Source organism: Sinocyclocheilus anshuiensis, unplaced genomic scaffold, assembly GCF_001515605.1.
Source record: "Sinocyclocheilus anshuiensis isolate Anshui unplaced genomic scaffold, SAMN03320099.WGS_v1.1 scaffold1303, whole genome shotgun sequence".
NCBI classification, from domain to species: Eukaryota; Metazoa; Chordata; class Actinopteri; order Cypriniformes; family Cyprinidae; genus Sinocyclocheilus; species Sinocyclocheilus anshuiensis.
Genome location: NW_015537954.1, coordinates 291,905 through 310,803, shown reverse-complemented (window position 1 = coordinate 310,803; position 18,899 = coordinate 291,905). Strand labels below are relative to the sequence as shown.

The 18,899-nt window shown below is 33.7% G+C and overlaps 1 protein-coding gene across 1 annotated transcript in view; it reads right to left on the bottom strand.

Moving 5' to 3' along the window:
- The window catches only part of LOC107665347 (calpain-5-like), a 29,515-nt gene extending 10,721 nt beyond the window's left edge, over positions 1 to 18,794 (bottom strand). The window contains exons 1-6 of the mRNA XM_016456187.1: positions 18,637 to 18,794; positions 15,509 to 15,681; positions 11,697 to 11,828; positions 4,952 to 5,160; positions 2,946 to 3,138; positions 1,827 to 2,020 (exon numbers count right to left, since the gene is read on the bottom strand). Of these exons, the coding sequence (XP_016311673.1) occupies positions 1,827 to 2,020; positions 2,946 to 3,138; positions 4,952 to 5,160; positions 11,697 to 11,828; positions 15,509 to 15,673 (893 nt within the window). The 5' untranslated portion in view covers positions 15,674 to 15,681; positions 18,637 to 18,794. The remainder of the gene's footprint in view (positions 1 to 1,826; positions 2,021 to 2,945; positions 3,139 to 4,951; positions 5,161 to 11,696; positions 11,829 to 15,508; positions 15,682 to 18,636) is intronic.
- Positions 18,795 to 18,899: the final 105 nt, after the last annotated feature.

The window sequence follows — 18,899 nt, the reverse complement described above, 5'->3', positions numbered from 1 at the left end:
CACACACACACACACACACACACACACACACACACACACACACACAAACACAGACAGACACAGACACACATGTATTATATATTACACACATATACATACACAGTGCCCTCCAACACTCTAAAAGTGCTGTCCTTTTTATTTGGTAATAAATCCATGTTTGTAGAAACACCCAATAATAAAATGTAACATTCTGTAGTTTTGTCTCATATTCATCTTTTAATCATATTTACAGATTTCTGGACTCCACAGCAAACATAACAATTTAGTCTTTACTGTCCCAATACTTATGGAGGGCACTGTATATAAACCAAAATGCCTTCATATTTTACCAATGACTCTGGTAACTGAAAATGCATCTAACACCACTTACTCTTTGATCTCACATTAATTTAATAACAAAAAAAATTATATATATATATTTTAAATATTTTACAAATATTTTTAACATTTGAAAAAATGCAATAAGATTCAAGAGCTTTATTGTCATATGTACTATTACAATGAAATTCTTACTTTGTTTACTCCTCACGAGAATGACAGGGTAGAAGGGGAACAAACATAACTTACTAGGATGATACAAATTACATAAAAATATAAAATATACAGTAAAGTATAAACCAGAAAGAATAAATAATAATAGCATAAAAAAGAAAGTAATGAAAAAAAGAAAAATAGAAAGGAAAATACAATAAATATACAATAAAGAACAATACAATATTAAAAAAGCAACAATTAAGTTACCTTCAACCAACGATAAAATTCATTAAAATACCTGTATATAATTGTCCCACCCAAATTCTAACGCATTTAGTACAATTCAAATGCTTCATAACCCTGCACATCAATACTGATTATTTTAATTAATTTGCCACATTAGCATAATAAAAATATGTCAATTAAAAATATATTATTTGCATGTAATTATAAGGTCTCTACTCAACAAGTGCTCTTTGGTTGAAAAACCCTGATTTGGGGCATTTCCTCAAACATTTAAAAGTGTGTTTCACTCTTAAAACCCTGCAATGTGAACATGACTATAATCTCAAAGATAACAGGCAAAGCATGCAAAAAAATTATGTACTGCATGATGCTGAAATATGAGCCTTGATGTTGAGTTTGTCCTCCAGTAGGTGGCAGTATGACCACAAAAATACATTCAGCATTTAAAAGTCACAATCTGTGGTTTGAAACAAAGCATTGCTGTGTTCGCACAGCCTTGACATTTCCTGTTTTTTCCATAGCATCTGTTTTTCACAGGAGTGAGTCATACATCATGCACATTGACCTTTATACTTTAATCCTTTTTTTTATGAAGCATATTTAGCTCGCAATCATTTCTCTTCCCAACTGTTTAGCACATTCACTGGAATTGTTAACATTAGGCGAATGTTGTCCAGCAATTGAGAAAGTTGTTTACATGATAACTTGAAGTGCTTCTGTGCCCTAAATCAAACTATTTACATCAGAGAAAGGCTGGGGAAAACTTCAGTGTAAAATAAGGCCAAGTTTTCTTTCATTGCACAAACAGTGCAATAAATAACAACACTGCAAACCTATGTAGGAGCATCATGCACAAATGGGCCCCAGGACCACAAAAACGGTCATTAGGGTCAATTTTTGAGTACAAATTTTGAGTACGAATACACACACATGTATTATGTAAACAAAAACTTTTATTTTGGATGCGATTAATCGTTTGACAGCACTACTACAAATATACCCGTGCTACTTATAACTGGTTTTGTGCTCCAGGGTCACAAATGTTGTCTCCTTTACAAACCACACACTCGACAGTAACGCTCAACAGCTTCCAGATGTTCACAAACCTGTCGCTCCACGCTCCGTTCCACTCTCTCTGACCCCAAGGGTTCCTCATGCGGATCATGGAGAGCTTCTCTGATTTGAAGAACGCCAGCAGGCCGGTGCCCAGACGCACTTTACGCACATCAGTCACCGCATACGCGTGACCTTTGACCAGGCCGCAGTCTAAACGGGCTTCCATGTCCGCCTGACTCGTGGCCTAGGGAAAATAATCCAAATATGAAAACGTGAGGCTGGGACGTGACCAGAGCTGGGTAGACTACTTACAAATTAAAAATCATTCACTGATTCCAAATTACACGACAAAAATTGTAGTTAGTAACGTAATCCCTTACATTGCACATTTTAGGTAACGTAATCAGATTACTTTTAGATTACTTTTGACCCATCTCGTTTATTGCACTGATTTAAATAGGATAATCATGTACCATATTGATATTAAAAAAAAAACAGACTAATAAAGCAACAAGCCCCGTGAAGCCATGGTTTACAGTGAATTTATAACATCAAAGGGGCGTTGTTAGGCACGACGCGAAGCTGTTATAAATTCACTGTAAACCACGGCTTCACGGGGATTATTGCTTTTATAAAACGGTTATTCCATATACGTAGTAAGGTTTCACAAAATAAAACAGAGCAAATAAAGTGTAACGATATTAATAAAAACAGTATTCTTCCACCAAACAATGTAGTTCCTCAGAAACAGTTGTGGTTGCTACAAAGTGGTTGCCGAGCAACACACAAACGTAAACAAAGATTTATGTTACTTTGTAGAGTAATTTACAACAGCTTCGAATGTGGCTCAGCCAATCAGAATCAAGGACCGGAACTCTCCGTTTTATAAGAAAATATATTCCATTTATTGTTATTAACAACATAAAGTGCATTAAACACTATATTAATGTCAAGGTTTCCCAAACTGGGATTTGTAAAGAAACTGCAGGGGGTTCATGAGTTTAAGCTATAATTAATTAAATCATAAAAATGTTAAATTAGGTCACGCAAGGGCGTTCCCAAAGCGACTTCGACGCAGCTCGAGTTCCTGAAGGGGAACTTGAATTTTGATTTCATGTGGACTTTAAGACTGGTTTTGTGTTCCAGGCTCACAGATGCATGAGGCTCACTCTGATGGAGCAGCTGATCAGGCCTCCTCTGCTGTGGACCTTCAGCACGCGCTCGAACAGCTGATTTCTGGCCTCCTCCTCCTGGATGATCTTCCCCTCCAGCAGATCCATGGGCTCAGACACTCCACCAGTGAAATCCACAAGAGCGTCCGCCGTGTTCCCGCCATCCAAAGCCTCATAACATCCACATAACCTGATAAATGACGTACACAGAGGAATGAAGCAGTTCATTCATGCATGTTCATATTATACATATTAAAATAAATATATGAATTAGTGCTGTCAAACGATTAATCGCATCCAAAATAAAAGTTATTGTTTACATAATATATGTGTGTGTACTGTGTATATTTATTATGCATATATAAATACACACACATGCATGGATATATTTCAGAAAAATAGGTTATGTTTATATATTAAATATACACAATACATGTAAATATTTTCAAAATATATACATGCATGTGTGTGTATTTATATATGCATAATACATATAACACAGAACACACACATATACTATGCAAACAAAAACTTTTATTAATCGTTTGACAGCACTAATATGAAAACACAGATGGAGCACATCTGATTTCTTTCATGAATTTGTAAATATATTTTATAGTGCTGTCAAACGATTAATCGTGATTAATCGCATAATAAATATACACAGTACATACACATATTTTGTAAATAAAAACTTTTATTTTGGATGCGATTAATCGTTTGACAGCACTAATATCTTATATATTTACATACATATTTTTAACTGATAGTAACCTTTTCTTTGGCATTAAAGTGAAATTAGTGAACCTAAACATTATATTAAAAAATAATATTTAATATATATATATATGAATTGTCTCATGACTTTGTATTTAAAATACAGATTTAGATTTTTTTTTTTAAGTTGGCGTATTCTTATTATCACTGAATTTGGTGCTGTAATAAATGTTTACATTTTAAATGTAAATGAAAGAAATGCTTCTCATTAATTTGTATTTAAAAATAGATTTGTAATTTTTTTTTTTAAGTAGTCTTATTCTTATTATTATGGATGTTGGAAAAAATACATATAACGTAACATATTACGCCGATTTGGTTTCTTGGTGTCAAGAAACTTTTATTATTATTACTACTACTATTATTATTATCAATGATGAAAACAATTTCTGCAGCTTAATATTTTTGTGTAAACTATGATATTGTTTTTTTCCTCAAGATTCTTTGATAAATAGAACATTTATTTGAAATAGCAATCTTTTTTACAGAAATCATTTTACATATAATATACAAATGTCTTTACTGTCAATTTTGATTCTTTAAAATAAATAAATATACTACATAATAATATACTATATTATATTAAAGGGGTCATAGGTTGCCCATTTTCCACAAGTTGATATGTTTGCAAAGATTCGTTTTCATTACAAAACCTTACACACTTCTGTAGGTGAAGCTGGATCACGAATGATTCGTGCGAACATAGACGTATTTATGTAGATCAGGGGCGCATTCCCTTCAGAAACAAACATAATCCACTGCGAGTTCAGCGGCTCAGATGTTGGGAGTAAACGACGACTGCTATGTTCATTATTACATCCAACAACAGAACACCTCAATCGCTTAGGAGTCATTCTTGTCTACATCTGCTCTGGCGGTGAAACAATGGCGGACTGATGACAGCTCACTCAGGGGCAGAGCTAATACGCCAGTCCAGTCTGTGCTGAAACGCTACTGTCAATCAAACTATCGTGGGAGGGGCCTGTCTGTGTGACGTCACACAGACAGGCATCTGAGATCGGCTCGATTTGAGAAAGGGGAAAGATTTTAGTAGATTAATAAAAAACCACTGGTTGGATTTTTATCATTGTAGGGTGGTTGTGTACACACACTGCCAACACACATTTCAGTTCAAACAACTTGTAAAAGTGCATGTAGCATCCTATGACCCCTTTAAATATGTGCACACCTGTATTTATTCTGTTTCTATTGGTTGTGGTAATTACTTGGCATAGGCTTTCTCCACCAGTGCACTCCAGAACTCGTTACTGTCGTTAGAGTGGCAGTAGATGAGCGTCCCGTTTGCGGTTGGCAGTCGGTCATCAATAACAACATCCACCCATTCTCCAAAACGCCAGAACCGAAAGTGAAAAATCCCAGCATAGCTCTCCGGCTTCTGCTTGTCCCATTCCTGGTCCTTCCAATCTGGGATAACCTGTGAACAGACGAAATACTGCTTTTTATATCTGGAGGCAACTAAACGCACACTGACAGACCTATGGAAAAAACGGTGAATAAAAACCTTAAAAACATGGAATTATAAGAGCTTCATACAGTGAAAGCTCAAGAACATGCATAGAAAAACATAAAAAGAAAAAAGAAAATCGGAAACTAATTTCTGATGAAATAATTGTTTTGCATAAATTAACCTTATTTAAAGCAATGCTATTTTACTATTAAATATAATTATCTTAGTATTTTATTTTAATTTTTGTTTTAGTCATTTTAGTACTTGACTTGTACTAGTTACTTGCCAATGCAGTATTTCTAATTTTCCTTTAAGTTTTCCCATCTAATATTTATATTTTGTTTCAACTTTATTTCAATAACATTAGTTTTACTTTTACTTAACAATAACAACACCGATTTTAAGGACATTTTCATGAGTTAAGCACATTTTAACATTCAATTCAGAATACTTTAATGCTATAAACTCTAAATAATAATACTAATACACTAAGTAAAGAATATATAAATCATAGAGGCATTTGTTGCACTGTATTTACACTGAAAAATTAAATTGCGATATTTATTTATTTTATACTATATTTGGATGTTTACTGCATGACAATGTAATAAAAATAATCAGACAAAAACTATATATAATAATAATAATAGGATAATAATAATAATAAACTAAGTAAAGAATATATAAATCATAAGAGGCATTTGTTGCACTGCATTTACACTGAAAAATTTAATTGCAATATTTATTTATTTTTTATTTTATACTATAGTTGGATGTTTACTGCATGAAAATGTAATAAAAAAATAATCAGACAAAAACTATATATAATAATAATAGGACAACAGCAATAATAATAATAAATAAACTAAGTAATAATAAAGTAATAATAAATAAATTATGTAAAATGTCCATAGGCATTTGGTAAAGGGAATGTGAGCATAAAATTAAATAAAATAAAATAAGATTACATTAGATTAGATTAGATTAGATTAGATAAAATAAAATAAAATGAAATTAAATGAAATTAAATTAAATACAATTAAATAAAATTAAATACAATTAAATTAAATAAAATTAAATAAATTAAATAAAAGCAGTATTGTCAATCAGATGCATATTTACATAAAAAAAATAAAACAAATCCCTACCAAAAATTCAAAGTTTTTTTTTTGTTTGCTTGTTTTGCAGCAGTAAGCATCTGTTGCCTAGTGCTGCAACACGTCAAACACTAGCAGTGAATCTCCGGTTGGTTCGCTCCTCCTCCTGCTCCCAAAACTCATCCAGAGGCTCAGAGCCTGTGTGGCAGAAACAATAAAGTCCCCAACTAACCAGGCTTTTTGCCCCGTGGGGCCACAGAGGCGGGTGGAGCGGCGGCATGGAAAATGAAGTCTGAGAGAGGAGAGAGTTTATTCAGTCGCACACAGAGCACAAGCGCACCGAGACGATCCGCTCATGGGTTCAGAAACAGAGCTGAGCTTCGCTGAGGACCTGCAGCTGGCGGAGGTGATGCGTCTGAGGGTGCAGTCGCTGCAGCAGAAGGGTCAGAAGCGGCAGGACGGAGAGCGGCTTCTGCTGCCACACGAGTCCGTCTACCGGCTGGACTTCAGCCAACAGGACCTGAGCTTCCTCCGCTGGAACACCAGCCTGCGAGGAACCGGACGCTTCACCGTCACCGGCATCTGCCAGCTCTGGACGCCCGATCTGACCAACCTGATGACCAGACAGCTGCTGGAGCCCATCGGCCAGTTCTGGAGGAACGCCGGGGATCCCGAGGACTCGCCCATCAAGTGTCTGGAGGCGGATATTCAGGAGTTCGGAGAGAGGATCGCGGAGCTGGCCAAGGTGCGCAAAGTCATGTACTTTCTGTTCGCTTTCAAGGAGGGAGCGACCAAAGAGAAGATCTCCTGCTCTTTGACCTTCCACAAAAACCATTAAGAGATCAAATCTCTCCAAGAATCGTATCCTAAAAACCTAGACAGCTTAGATGTTCTCTGTGCTGGTTAAAAACCTTTTTATTTTCACAGATCGATCATAAAAACTTAGCTTCACTTAGTTTGGTTTCTTATCTTAAAGCAACTCTTTAGAAAGACTGTAAGTGCATGCGTTTTGTTGGTGCACATGTGATCCAATGCAGTTTTGATGCTTCTAGACGGATGAATAAACTCTTTTAGTTGCTGTATGTGAATGCTTCGTTCTTGAGCACTGGAAGGTCAAGAGTCTCGAACCACAACACGTCCGGATCGATATCGGGAATCAATCGAAGCGCCCAGCTTTTGAGCAAACGCCACGCATTAGTTCTGGGAAATCTGACTCACTGATTCTTTCCAACAGTTTGTTTCAATGAACTGATTCAAAAAGCCAATTCATCAGTTTGTTTGCGTCATCGAGTGTTTCCATTATACTTCTGGTGACATATGTGGTTGTATTAGTTGTATGAGACATACAAGCTGTTAAAGAATCACTCTAACTGATTCAGTTCAGTTTGTGAGCAAGTTCATTCAAAGAATCAACTCAAAAGAACAATTCTGACACATAAAACTATCAAAATGTTCTCTGTGTGCTATGAAACGTCAGCTAAACAGACAATGACAGGCACATTCAAATGATGCAAATATACTGTATGCATACGTAAATTTCTCACATTATCTATGAAAACTTTTTCGCCCAGGTACGAATGTCTATAACTCAAATGATGGTTAAAATAGATCATTTTTACTTCGATTGATCTTTTTAAATAATTATTTTTGCGTTAAATAATAAAATGAAGTACTTACATTACATTTCAGCTTGTCAACACAGCAAGCAGTTACACAGTTTTATGGATATTTCATGCAGTACTGAAAAGTTTTTTAAGTAAATAAACTTGTTAATGATCAGACAAAAAATAAAAGATATTACATTGAAAATGTATTTTTATATTATATATTATTTACTATATCTATGTACAGTATATAGCCTAAACTGCACGACAATCTATTGAAAATAAAAAACAAGTTTTAAATTGTAAATAAATGTAAATAAAGCAATTTAGCAGTATTATCAATCAGATGCATATTTAAATAATCAAAAAAAAAATACTACAAAAAAAGTTGCCCTATGCTGCAACACAGACTATTATTTAATATATCATACAGTATTGAAAAGTTTGTTTTTTTTTAATCGTTGACTGAGACTATTATATATACTATATTAAATATACTACATATAAATATACTAAATATACTATATTTTTTTTTAAATAAAGGAAATATAAATATTACATGAAAATTTAGAAAAATGTGCCTTTAAGTTGAAACATTTTTTATTTAGTAACAGGATATAAAAAAATAATTAAACAAACTTAAATAGTCATATTTACAAACACGCAAACGCACAAAATTACTAAAGCTTAAGCAAAAATTAGTTACACTTCAGTTTCAGGTATAATTCTACGGGTTAATTTGGGTAATTTAAAGTGTAATCATACAAACAAGTACTGAGTAATATATCAATTAATTAAATGTACTTAATTTCAGGCTAGGGTTAGGATTAGGGCTTGATTTAGTTGCATGTAATTATGCATAGTTTATTGTTATTTAGCAAGTACATGCATAACATGTATAACAAGGTCACTGTGAATAAGGGTTACCCCACAATTAAAAGCTAATTCATTTATAAAAGCTAATTCCTAATAACGAATAAAAACAACATAAAACAACACTTTACTTGCCTTTATGTATAAGTTGTTTTAATGCATTAGTTATGCCTTGCAATGCACCTTATAATGCATTGTACAGTCTCATGAATAATTGTAACCACAGTTACTACATTATAACACTTTTCAATTCATTGTTACACTATGCATTTTAACAAGATATAATGCATTAACAAGATATAATGTATTACAATGCATGTTATGAATAATTATAATGCATGATATACCCTTTATAATGCAAAGGCGGCTTTAAGAAACAATTTAATTAAATTTCTTTTTTCACAGAGCTTGTTGCAATGCATTCTGGGATTGTCTTCTCTATTAAGATGTGATGCTGCCTTAACAAAATGGCCAAAATGAGGTCTTGAATGGCAACATAAGTTTGCACCCTACTTTTAAGACCAGCGTTAGCACGGTTAAATGCTGTCTCACTATGCGAGTGTGTGTCTTCAGGGGGATGCGTTACAGGACAGTAATTAGACCTCAGGAGGGAGATGAGTGTACAGCGGTGTGACAGCGACAGGTGCTTTAATGAGAGTTATGTGGAGCGACTGTAAGCTCACGAGTGAACGGAAGTGCATTAAAAAAACTCTTTCCATGCACTCGGATCTGGAAATGTGTTACACAGGGAAACGTCTCGTGGGAGGCCATGTTTGCCCACAATTGCACGTCGTGTGTGGACACAAATGAACATGTGATAACCCCAAGTCTCTAATTAGTCACATCTGATTCTCTCGAAACAAGACTCGTCCTAATAACGCAGCATTTGCTCGGTAAGCACATCCCAAGGCTCTCTCTGGAAGGATTACAGTGCAGCTGTAATGAGGAAACATCACGTTCTGTGTGAAATTATGAGCTCACTGGACCGCTGTATAAACAATAGCAATCAAACACTCAGCAGAGGTTGAGATTTCATGAAAAATAACACATTATTTATTTGTTAGAAAACTATTTGTGTATTTCACACTGTGTCCGATGTTTTGTCAATATCGCAAAAATGGCTTGTGATTGTTTTGGAAACATTATGCTGTTATTATTAACTAAAACTCACACTAAAACTAATAAAAAATTGCTTTGGCGAAATAATACAAAGCTGAAATAAAATAAAGATTTTGAAAAAAAAAAAAACTCTCCCCAAGGCAATATTCCTATTTTCATTCAAGTACTACGAAAAAGACTAAAACTAAAACTGAAAAACAAATCAATTAAAAGACACATAGAGAAATAGAAAAACTAATAATAATACTAAATCTAAAGCTGAAATTAAAATGCATTAAAATTGAATCAGAATATTAAAAACTAATAAAATACTTACATTAAAATTGAAAAAATAAAGTCAAATAGAAATATTAGAAAAATGATCCAACTAAAAATAAAATGAAACTACAAACCAACCAGCAATGTGTTTTGTAAAGAAAATACTTGTAAATAATTTTGTAATGCTTTTTAAACAAAAAATATATTTTTTGCAAAGAAAAAAAACTGTAGACACCTTGCAATTTAATAAAAATAGAAATATTTCTAACAAATATCCACTTTATTCTTCAACGCAGAAGTAAGCCTATGGGCAAGACTTCTGGTTCATTAGCCGCTGTAGGGAAATAACGAGAAGAATAACGATGTGCAGTAAATGTCAAAACTGTTTGCATTACAAACAAACCAGTGTGTTCATAATTAAGATAATGCATAAAAATAATATGGTAAGACACACCAGTTTGCATTCTCAAGCAGCAAAACGAGAGGTTTTAAACAGCTTAAAAATCACTGGTTGCGGATGAGACCGGAAGCCAGACACATTAAATTGACCAATGACCGCGAAAAATAAGGTGGATAAAAACACATTGCTCAAAAAATAAGTTATTTTAGGTGGTTAACTGGCATTAGACATCACTGTCATCATAACAAGAAATTAAAATAAAAGATTCATCAAGGGTTCTTGCGTTCTGCCTGTGCTATATTGTTTTAATTTAAATGTATTTGTTTTAAATATTTAAAAAAAAAAATTTATTTAAAAATTAAATGTGGACTACAAACGAAACAAAAAACTGTTTTTGAGTTACAGCTGCATTTTTATAAATAGAAATCAATATAGAAGATTAATAGGCCTAGTATTTTTTCTTAAAAACGTCTTATAGTAAATAATCAGTGTTTCAGACAAAATAACATAATTAGTTATTTTAGTTCCAGTGAAGGTGGTTAATTAGCATTAGCCATCACTGGCATCAAAATAAGAAATTAAAATTCACCAAGAGTTCCTGAGCTCTGTTTGAGCTATTATTTTAATTAAAATGTATTTGTTTTAAATTTTGAATTGAATGGTCAAAAGTTTAGAATAATTATGATTGTTTGTGTTTGAACGCAGTCTCTTCTGCTCTCCAACGCTGCTTTTTTAAAATTAAAATTACAGTAAAAATCTGAAATATTATTACAATTTAAAATAACTGTTGTCTATTGTAATATATTCTAAAATGCAATTTATTCCTGTGATGCAAAACTGAATTTTCAGCAGCTGGTCTTCAGAGTCGCATGATCCTTTCCAAACTTTCAACCAGTAGCGTATATGCATTTGGCAGAATATCCAGAATATTTGGATATTTTTTTATCCAAAGCAACTCACATTGCATTTAAGATGCACATTTTATCAGCTCATGCATTTCCTGGGAAATGACTTTGGCGTTGCTCACATGCTCTAATTTTTTATACTGTTTTTTACAGCATCTCATAAAACAAGACAAGTTACAAGTGTTACAAAGAGTGGTAACTAGGTATAAGTTATCATGGTAACTAAGCACTAATGGCATGAACTCACCTTCTGCCACAGAGCTTCTCTGGAGGCCAGACTGGAGCAGGCCGCCACAAACCAGCAGTTTCCCAGCTGCCCCTGGTGCAGGTCATGAGCGCTGATCCCGTTCACAAACAAGTGCGGGTCTTCACACAGCTCCTGTCATACAGACAGACAAAGAGCCAGTTACAGAAGCGCAGGGCCGTGTGATTGTCCGCTGTCAACGACTGCTTAATGTTCATTTAATAAGCCTTTAAAAGATTAGTTTAGTTTTCTCATGAACTGCATGTGCAAACACAGGGAAGCTGGTTTTTCTGGTTAAAAGTCAACATGAAATTCTAGATATTCAAACAAAAACAAAAAAACAGAATTGAATTGGTGAGCATCTCAATATTAAAGTCAACGAGCATTAAAATTGTTAACAGCTGACTTGTTTTTATATGCATTCATTCTTACAGCCTGGTCAAATTTTCCAGTGAAATAGTTTTATTGCAATGGTAATATTTTATATTTGATCAATATTTTTATGCAGTAATAACAATAATATAACATCATATTAATATATTGTATTATAATATAAATTATGATGATGATTATTATTATTATATACAAATGTTAAATCAAAATATAAAATATTACCATTGTAATAAAACTATTTCACTGTAATAAACTGTCAAATGTTTTATTACAAGAGTAATTTTATATTTTACTTAATATTTAATACTAATAATATAATAATAAACATAAATATTCATATATTGTTATTGTACTACAATACAAGAAACCACTATATTTTCATTAATCAATGATACTTAATTTTATTTTACAGTGAAATAGTTTTTTTTACAATTGTAATATTTTATTTATTTTGTGTAATATTATATATATATACACTGAACAAAATTATAAACGCAACACTTTTGTTTTTGCCCCCATTTTTCATGAGCTGAACTCAAAGATCTAAGACTTTTTCTATGTACACAAAAGGCCTATTTCTCTCAAATATTGTTCACAAATCTGTCTAAATCTGTGTTAGTGAGCACTTCTCCTTTGCACACAACCTCTCTAGCATTATTTCAGATGCTGAAGAAATCAACAGCTGCAGTGAGGAAGAGTTGCTTCACGAGTGAAGGCCTGATGTGCCACCTGTTGAACTAAACAGACTTCTGCTTCAGCAAACAGGAGGTTTCTGGTGGGCGGAAGATTGCATTGCACTTGTTCAACGACATTGCACTCACATGCCTGAACAGAAGTCCGTCATTCATGATGCACGGAGAAACAGGGAGTGTCCTGAATACATGAAGCAATGCAACGCTGCTCTGTGTGACCTGCTAAATGGTGTTTACTACTCTAATGCTCGTGTTTCTCAAAGACTGTGAGTTTGTGCTGTTACTTTACTGAGTGACCAAACCTGCCGGATGATAAAACAGGCAGACAATCAAAACCAAACAATCTACAGATGAAAATCATTGTGCAAACACGGTTACATCAGCAAGCTTTAAGCTTGTCTAACACTGACAATCCATTCAAGGATTACTTAAAACCTCAGGCATATTTAACTAAATGGACTGCCAAAAAGCCTTTAATGGACTGGATTCAGTTTTAAATGACACAGATGTTTTAGGGTTGCTTTTGTGTAATGAGCTTCAGCTAAATGCTGCTGAAATCAGAAAGAAGAGGAGAAAACACACATTTCATACAGTACATCTCATGAAATTAGATTAAATTTAAGTTTTTTCATTATTTTAATACCTTCTGCTCTAAAGGCTTGCGCTTAAATTGTGCCTATTCATGAATTTCCGAGGACTTGTCACACAAGCTGTTTAACGATGCTAATATTTCATGCAATCATATTCAGTGTGACTTGATAATATACACTACTGTTTAAAATACACGGGTCAATCAAAATAAAGACAGCAATAAAGACGTTTATAATGTTACAAAAGATTTCTGTTTTAAGTTTCTATTCATCTGTGAATCCTGAAAATTAAGAGTATTATTGTATATGACGGTTTCCACAAAAATATTGTGCAGCACGACTGTTTTCAGCATTGATAATAATCAGAAATGTTTCTTGAGCAGCAAATCAGTATATTAGAATGATTTCTGAAGATCATGTGACACTGAAGACTGGAGTAATGATGCTGAAAATACAGCTGCGCATCACAGAAATAAATCACAGTTTAACAGATATTCACATAGAAAACATTATTTTACATGCAATAATATTTAACTGTTTTTACTGTATTTTTGATCAAATAAATGCAGCCTTGGTGAGCAGAAGATACTTTTTTTTTTTTACAAATATTACCAACCTCAGTCAGACTTTGAATGGTAGGGTACTGAATATTGCATATGAAATCAGTTTTTATTTGTATTTTTTGGTTTATTTATAGACACCCTGGCTCAGGTTTATTGACATGCTAAGAAAACATTTATTTATCACACACAAGACTCCAGTTATGACAGCTGCAGGAAACCATTCCTGTACACAAACCTTTCCTCATGCACATTTCTAAACAATAACTATCATAATCTTTGGCTAAATATAATATCATCAAGCATTCACTGCATGAAGAGGTTATTGTTTCAACTGTAAACACATGTATCTGGCATGAGTTTAAATGCGTAAGTAACACAAGATCTACGGCCACACCTTTCATAAACGCACAGATCAGATATGATTAATGACAACGAGCAGGCTATTTAGGAGATGGGTTTAGTCTAAACAGCCACCTTCCACTGATTCAAGTGCATTAATGGTTATGAAAGGGCACTAATTATCAAGTCTTTGGATGAATCAGTGCTGTTTGCTAACTATTGTTTTGCTCATACTTTAAAGCTTATATTTTAATCCTGAACGTTACGTGTTAAATGTTCGAATTTACGAAATAAATAAAATAATAAAATAGTTCACATGTATAAGTATCAGATTCATTAAATACATTTGGTTATAAAATAATTGTATTTATTTAATAATAAAATAGGGTGATCCTTGATAATAAATATAATAAATAAAATCATAAATAATAAAATCGGGGGAAAAGACCAATATCAACTTACATACTTTAATCCTGAACATTAAGTGTTAAATGATCAAATTTATTAAATAAATCTGACTACAAAATAATTAGATGTAATAATAATATAGGGAAAATAGACCAATATAAAGTTTCAAAATGTAATCCTGAAATTTAAGTGTTGAATTATCAGATTTGCAAAATGAATTGGATTTTAAAATAGTTTTATTTAAAAATAAAATAGGCAAAATAGACCAATATCGAGTTTCATACTTCAGTTTTGAATGTTAAGTGTTAAACTATCAAAATAAATGTGATTATAAAACAAATTTAATACAATAGGGAAAATGGATTAATATCAAGTTTCATACTTTAACCCTAAACATTAAGTGTTAAATTATGAGATTTATTAAATAAATTGGATTATAAAATAATTTTATTTATTTAAAAATAAAATTGGTCAAATAGACCAATATCAAGTTTCATACCTCAGTCCTGAACTTTAAGAATTAAATAATCAAATTTCGTAAAAAAAAAAAAAAAAAGATTATAAAATACATTTAATAGAATAGTTAAAATAGACTAATATCAATTTTCATACTATAATTCTGAACTTAATGTGTTAAATGATCAGATTCATGGAATGAATTGGATTATAAAATAATTACATTTATTCATTAATACAAATGGGAAAACAGACCGACATTTTCAGACGAAACTAAGCTAGATTACAAACTAAACACAAACAGATTCACATTATGCAACAAATGACTAGTAGATAGTAGAATTTGCATCTTAAAACCTGCAGTTGTTTCTTACCTTCGGCCTCTTCCAGGTGACTTTTCCGATGCGGTTTCCATGATAGAAGAGCGACTGGTCCACAGCGGGAAAGCTGGGGTCTTCAAACAGAGTCCTGTTCTGCAGGCACTGTTTCCTCAGGGCTGAGAAGTGCTGCTCTTCAAATGGCTTCACCGACGAGAACATCCCGCAGTCTGGAACCACACGCAGACAGAAGATGGTAATGCAGGTTATTGAGCGGAGCGCTGGGATCGGTTTACTGCAACATCCCTTACTCCGCCTGATCGCTTCTGACATAAGGGTGCGTTTTAAGAAGAAACAGCCTATGGTTGTTATTCAGAACAAGAACTGAGTTATGGCTGTCATTTATATCATAGAGCAAAAAGCCTGATGTCGAAACACTGTTTTGGATATGTTTCTCAGGCCTGAATGACATTTAACACAGTTTGACATTAAAGGAATAGGTGACCCCAAAATTCAAATTTGCCTTCAGGTTATCCAAGATGTAGATGAGTTTGTTGAGAAATGTCTCTGCAGTGAATGGGTGCCGTCAGAATGAGAGTCCAAACAGCTGATAAAAACATCACAATAATCCACAAGTAATCCACAGCACTCCAGTCCATCAGTTAAAGCGTTATTATGGATTATGGACTCGTATTTTTGTTAAAAGCGTCTGAATGCTGGATTTGTTTCAGCTTTTGTCTTCTCCAGATGTTAACTGATGGACTGGAGTGCTGTGGATTACTTGTGGATTATTGTGATGCTTTTATCAGCTGTTTGGACTCTCATTCTGACGGCACCCATTCACTGCAGAGCATCCATTGCTGAGACACTGATGCAATGCTACATTTCTCCAAATCTGATGAAGAAACAAACTCATCCTAATCTTGGATGATCTGAGGGTGAGCACTTTTCCAAATGTTCATTTTTGGGTGAACTGTTCCTTTAAGAACACACTGCAAAGTGAACAAAAATATGAAAATGCAGATGTTTGGACATTCTGGTTATCTTGTTTTGTTTAAAAATAAAATAATATGGGGTTCATGGCAAGCACCACAGGTAAACAGGGTTAAAATTTAATAGGAATAAAAATAGTGTAAATGATACAGGAGAAAATCCTATAGCCTTTGAAAATACGTATTTTGATATTAAAGTGATAAAGTGTCATAAAATAAACACTTTAATATGTATTCTGGATGTTTTCTTTCCACTAGTCTGAAAAAAAAAACACATTATGGAAGCAAAATTGTTTTGCATTAAGAAAATAATACAGGTTTGGAACAACATGTTGGGAACGATTCCTCATGTAAAACTGTCTAACATTCATGCTAAAAGCCACATGAGCCGTTAGACATGAGTCAGTATCACACTGTCAAACCAGAACATCCAAAAAGGGGAAAAAATTCTGAAATTGTCTCTAAGCATCTGATAAACACGACTGGGCCCTCCTTTAGTTTACTGTACGCTTCTGCTTTCTGCTCTGGTGTTTATCACTCTTGACGGAGCACCAGAGTTCGTCCTGCAGGATTTACAAATGGAAGACAAACCCCATTCACATCTGCACACAGCCATAAAAGCATTACACACGACTGTGAGAGAGAAAAGGTCGATACGGAGCTCAGATGAATCTGTTTATGACACCATACACCCATCCAGCCCGGAATTACCGAACCACATCATCATCACACGGATAGCACAAGAAGACAAACTCAATATAAACCCTTTCACAACACACAGACCTTCAGGATCACGAGAACGAGTCAGCGATGGCATCGTGGTTTTACAGAGGGTGCGTCTTTAACTGGTGCCATTTATTTGGGCAGTTAGAAAGCATCTGAAAACTTAAAATGACTCATTGTCATTGCATTATAAAATAAAATATCAAATCATGTGTCATCAGTGATCAAATCTCTTATTTCAAGGACTGAAGCAACTCAGGTTTACTTGATTATCCATAAATCATTTTTTAGAAATGTGAGCATCAAATGTGATCAAACATTTATTTTTGCATCTCTCAATCAGCACTGTAATGCATTGCATAATATGTTTTGAAGCTACAGAGCATTGATCATAAAATTAAGCATTTAAAGATCATCTTACTAAGACATATTATTGGAGATATAGAATGACGACTGATATTTATGTAAGTATCTGCTGTACTGTTATTAAGATCTCATTGATTTATATTACAAGCTATACATTTTTTTTATAATTTTTGGCCATATAAATATCAGCATCAGCACCACATTGCATATTTTTGCTCAGTTTGGGTCTTTGAAATTAACTGAGCTGTTTATTACTCCTTGAGCTCCATACTCTCACTATATCATACTATATGAGCCATAAAACCCTTAAGCATGAAATATGATACAAAACATAATACACATATGAAAACTTTTTTTTTTAAATATGTCTAAAATGTATTATTCTATACAAATCTGACTATTATATTACTTGATATGTCAGGATTTACATGATTTTAATAGATGTATGAAGTCAAGTTTAATTTTATTAAAAATTGTAAGTGTCATTTAAGCATCCAAACCCATAGTAACAAACTTTTTTTGGTGAATGAAACAAAAAAACCTTATGCAGTTCATAAACAAGTCTGTTTATGTACAGTACAGATTGTAGCTAACTTATTGTTAGAGGGACAATACGTAGATCAGTATGTTTGGAATGTTTGACGTTCAATACAAAGTACTGAATATAATGTTACATTGTATCAAATGTACTAAAGCAAGGTTCCCGTATGTTTCGCAAATGTTTGTAACTATCGCAAATTTAAAACTAGATTGCACTCACAAGACTTCATTCATGAGTTTTCCAAGCTTGGAAACCACAATTTAAACAATTCTTCATATGCGAATTAGTCATAAATATAGAACCCTGTCAAATGTATCACTATATGAAGTGCGTTACAAACTGTTACAATGTAACTCCTCCCTCCTCAACGTTCCACACACACGCAAAAAACTACAACTAAACACTAAATGCGTTCAAAACAGCTGAAAACACCGCGGATACGGGCGCTTTTGGGTCTTTTTTGAGTGAAGCCACATGAACACCTCACACACTCACACTCATTTGAAAAATACCCACTAAATATGATCTGTAATGATGCAAGAACCTTAAATGCTGTCATTTACCTGCAAAACTCTTCCTGCTTGAGGATATTCAAATGAGGTATGAACAGATGATGTTTCTTATGATTTACTGCTCCATACACACACACACACACACACACACACACACACACGCATGTCCACAGGTTTCTCCTCAGTCCTCCAGAGACTGTGTGTTTAATTCCTCGTGTTTCATGCTCTCTGTGCTCTGAGTCTGAGGGAGGGGCCTGCACTGCTCACACTCGTGTGTGTGTGTGTGCGTGTGTGTGTGTGTGTGTGTGTGAGTG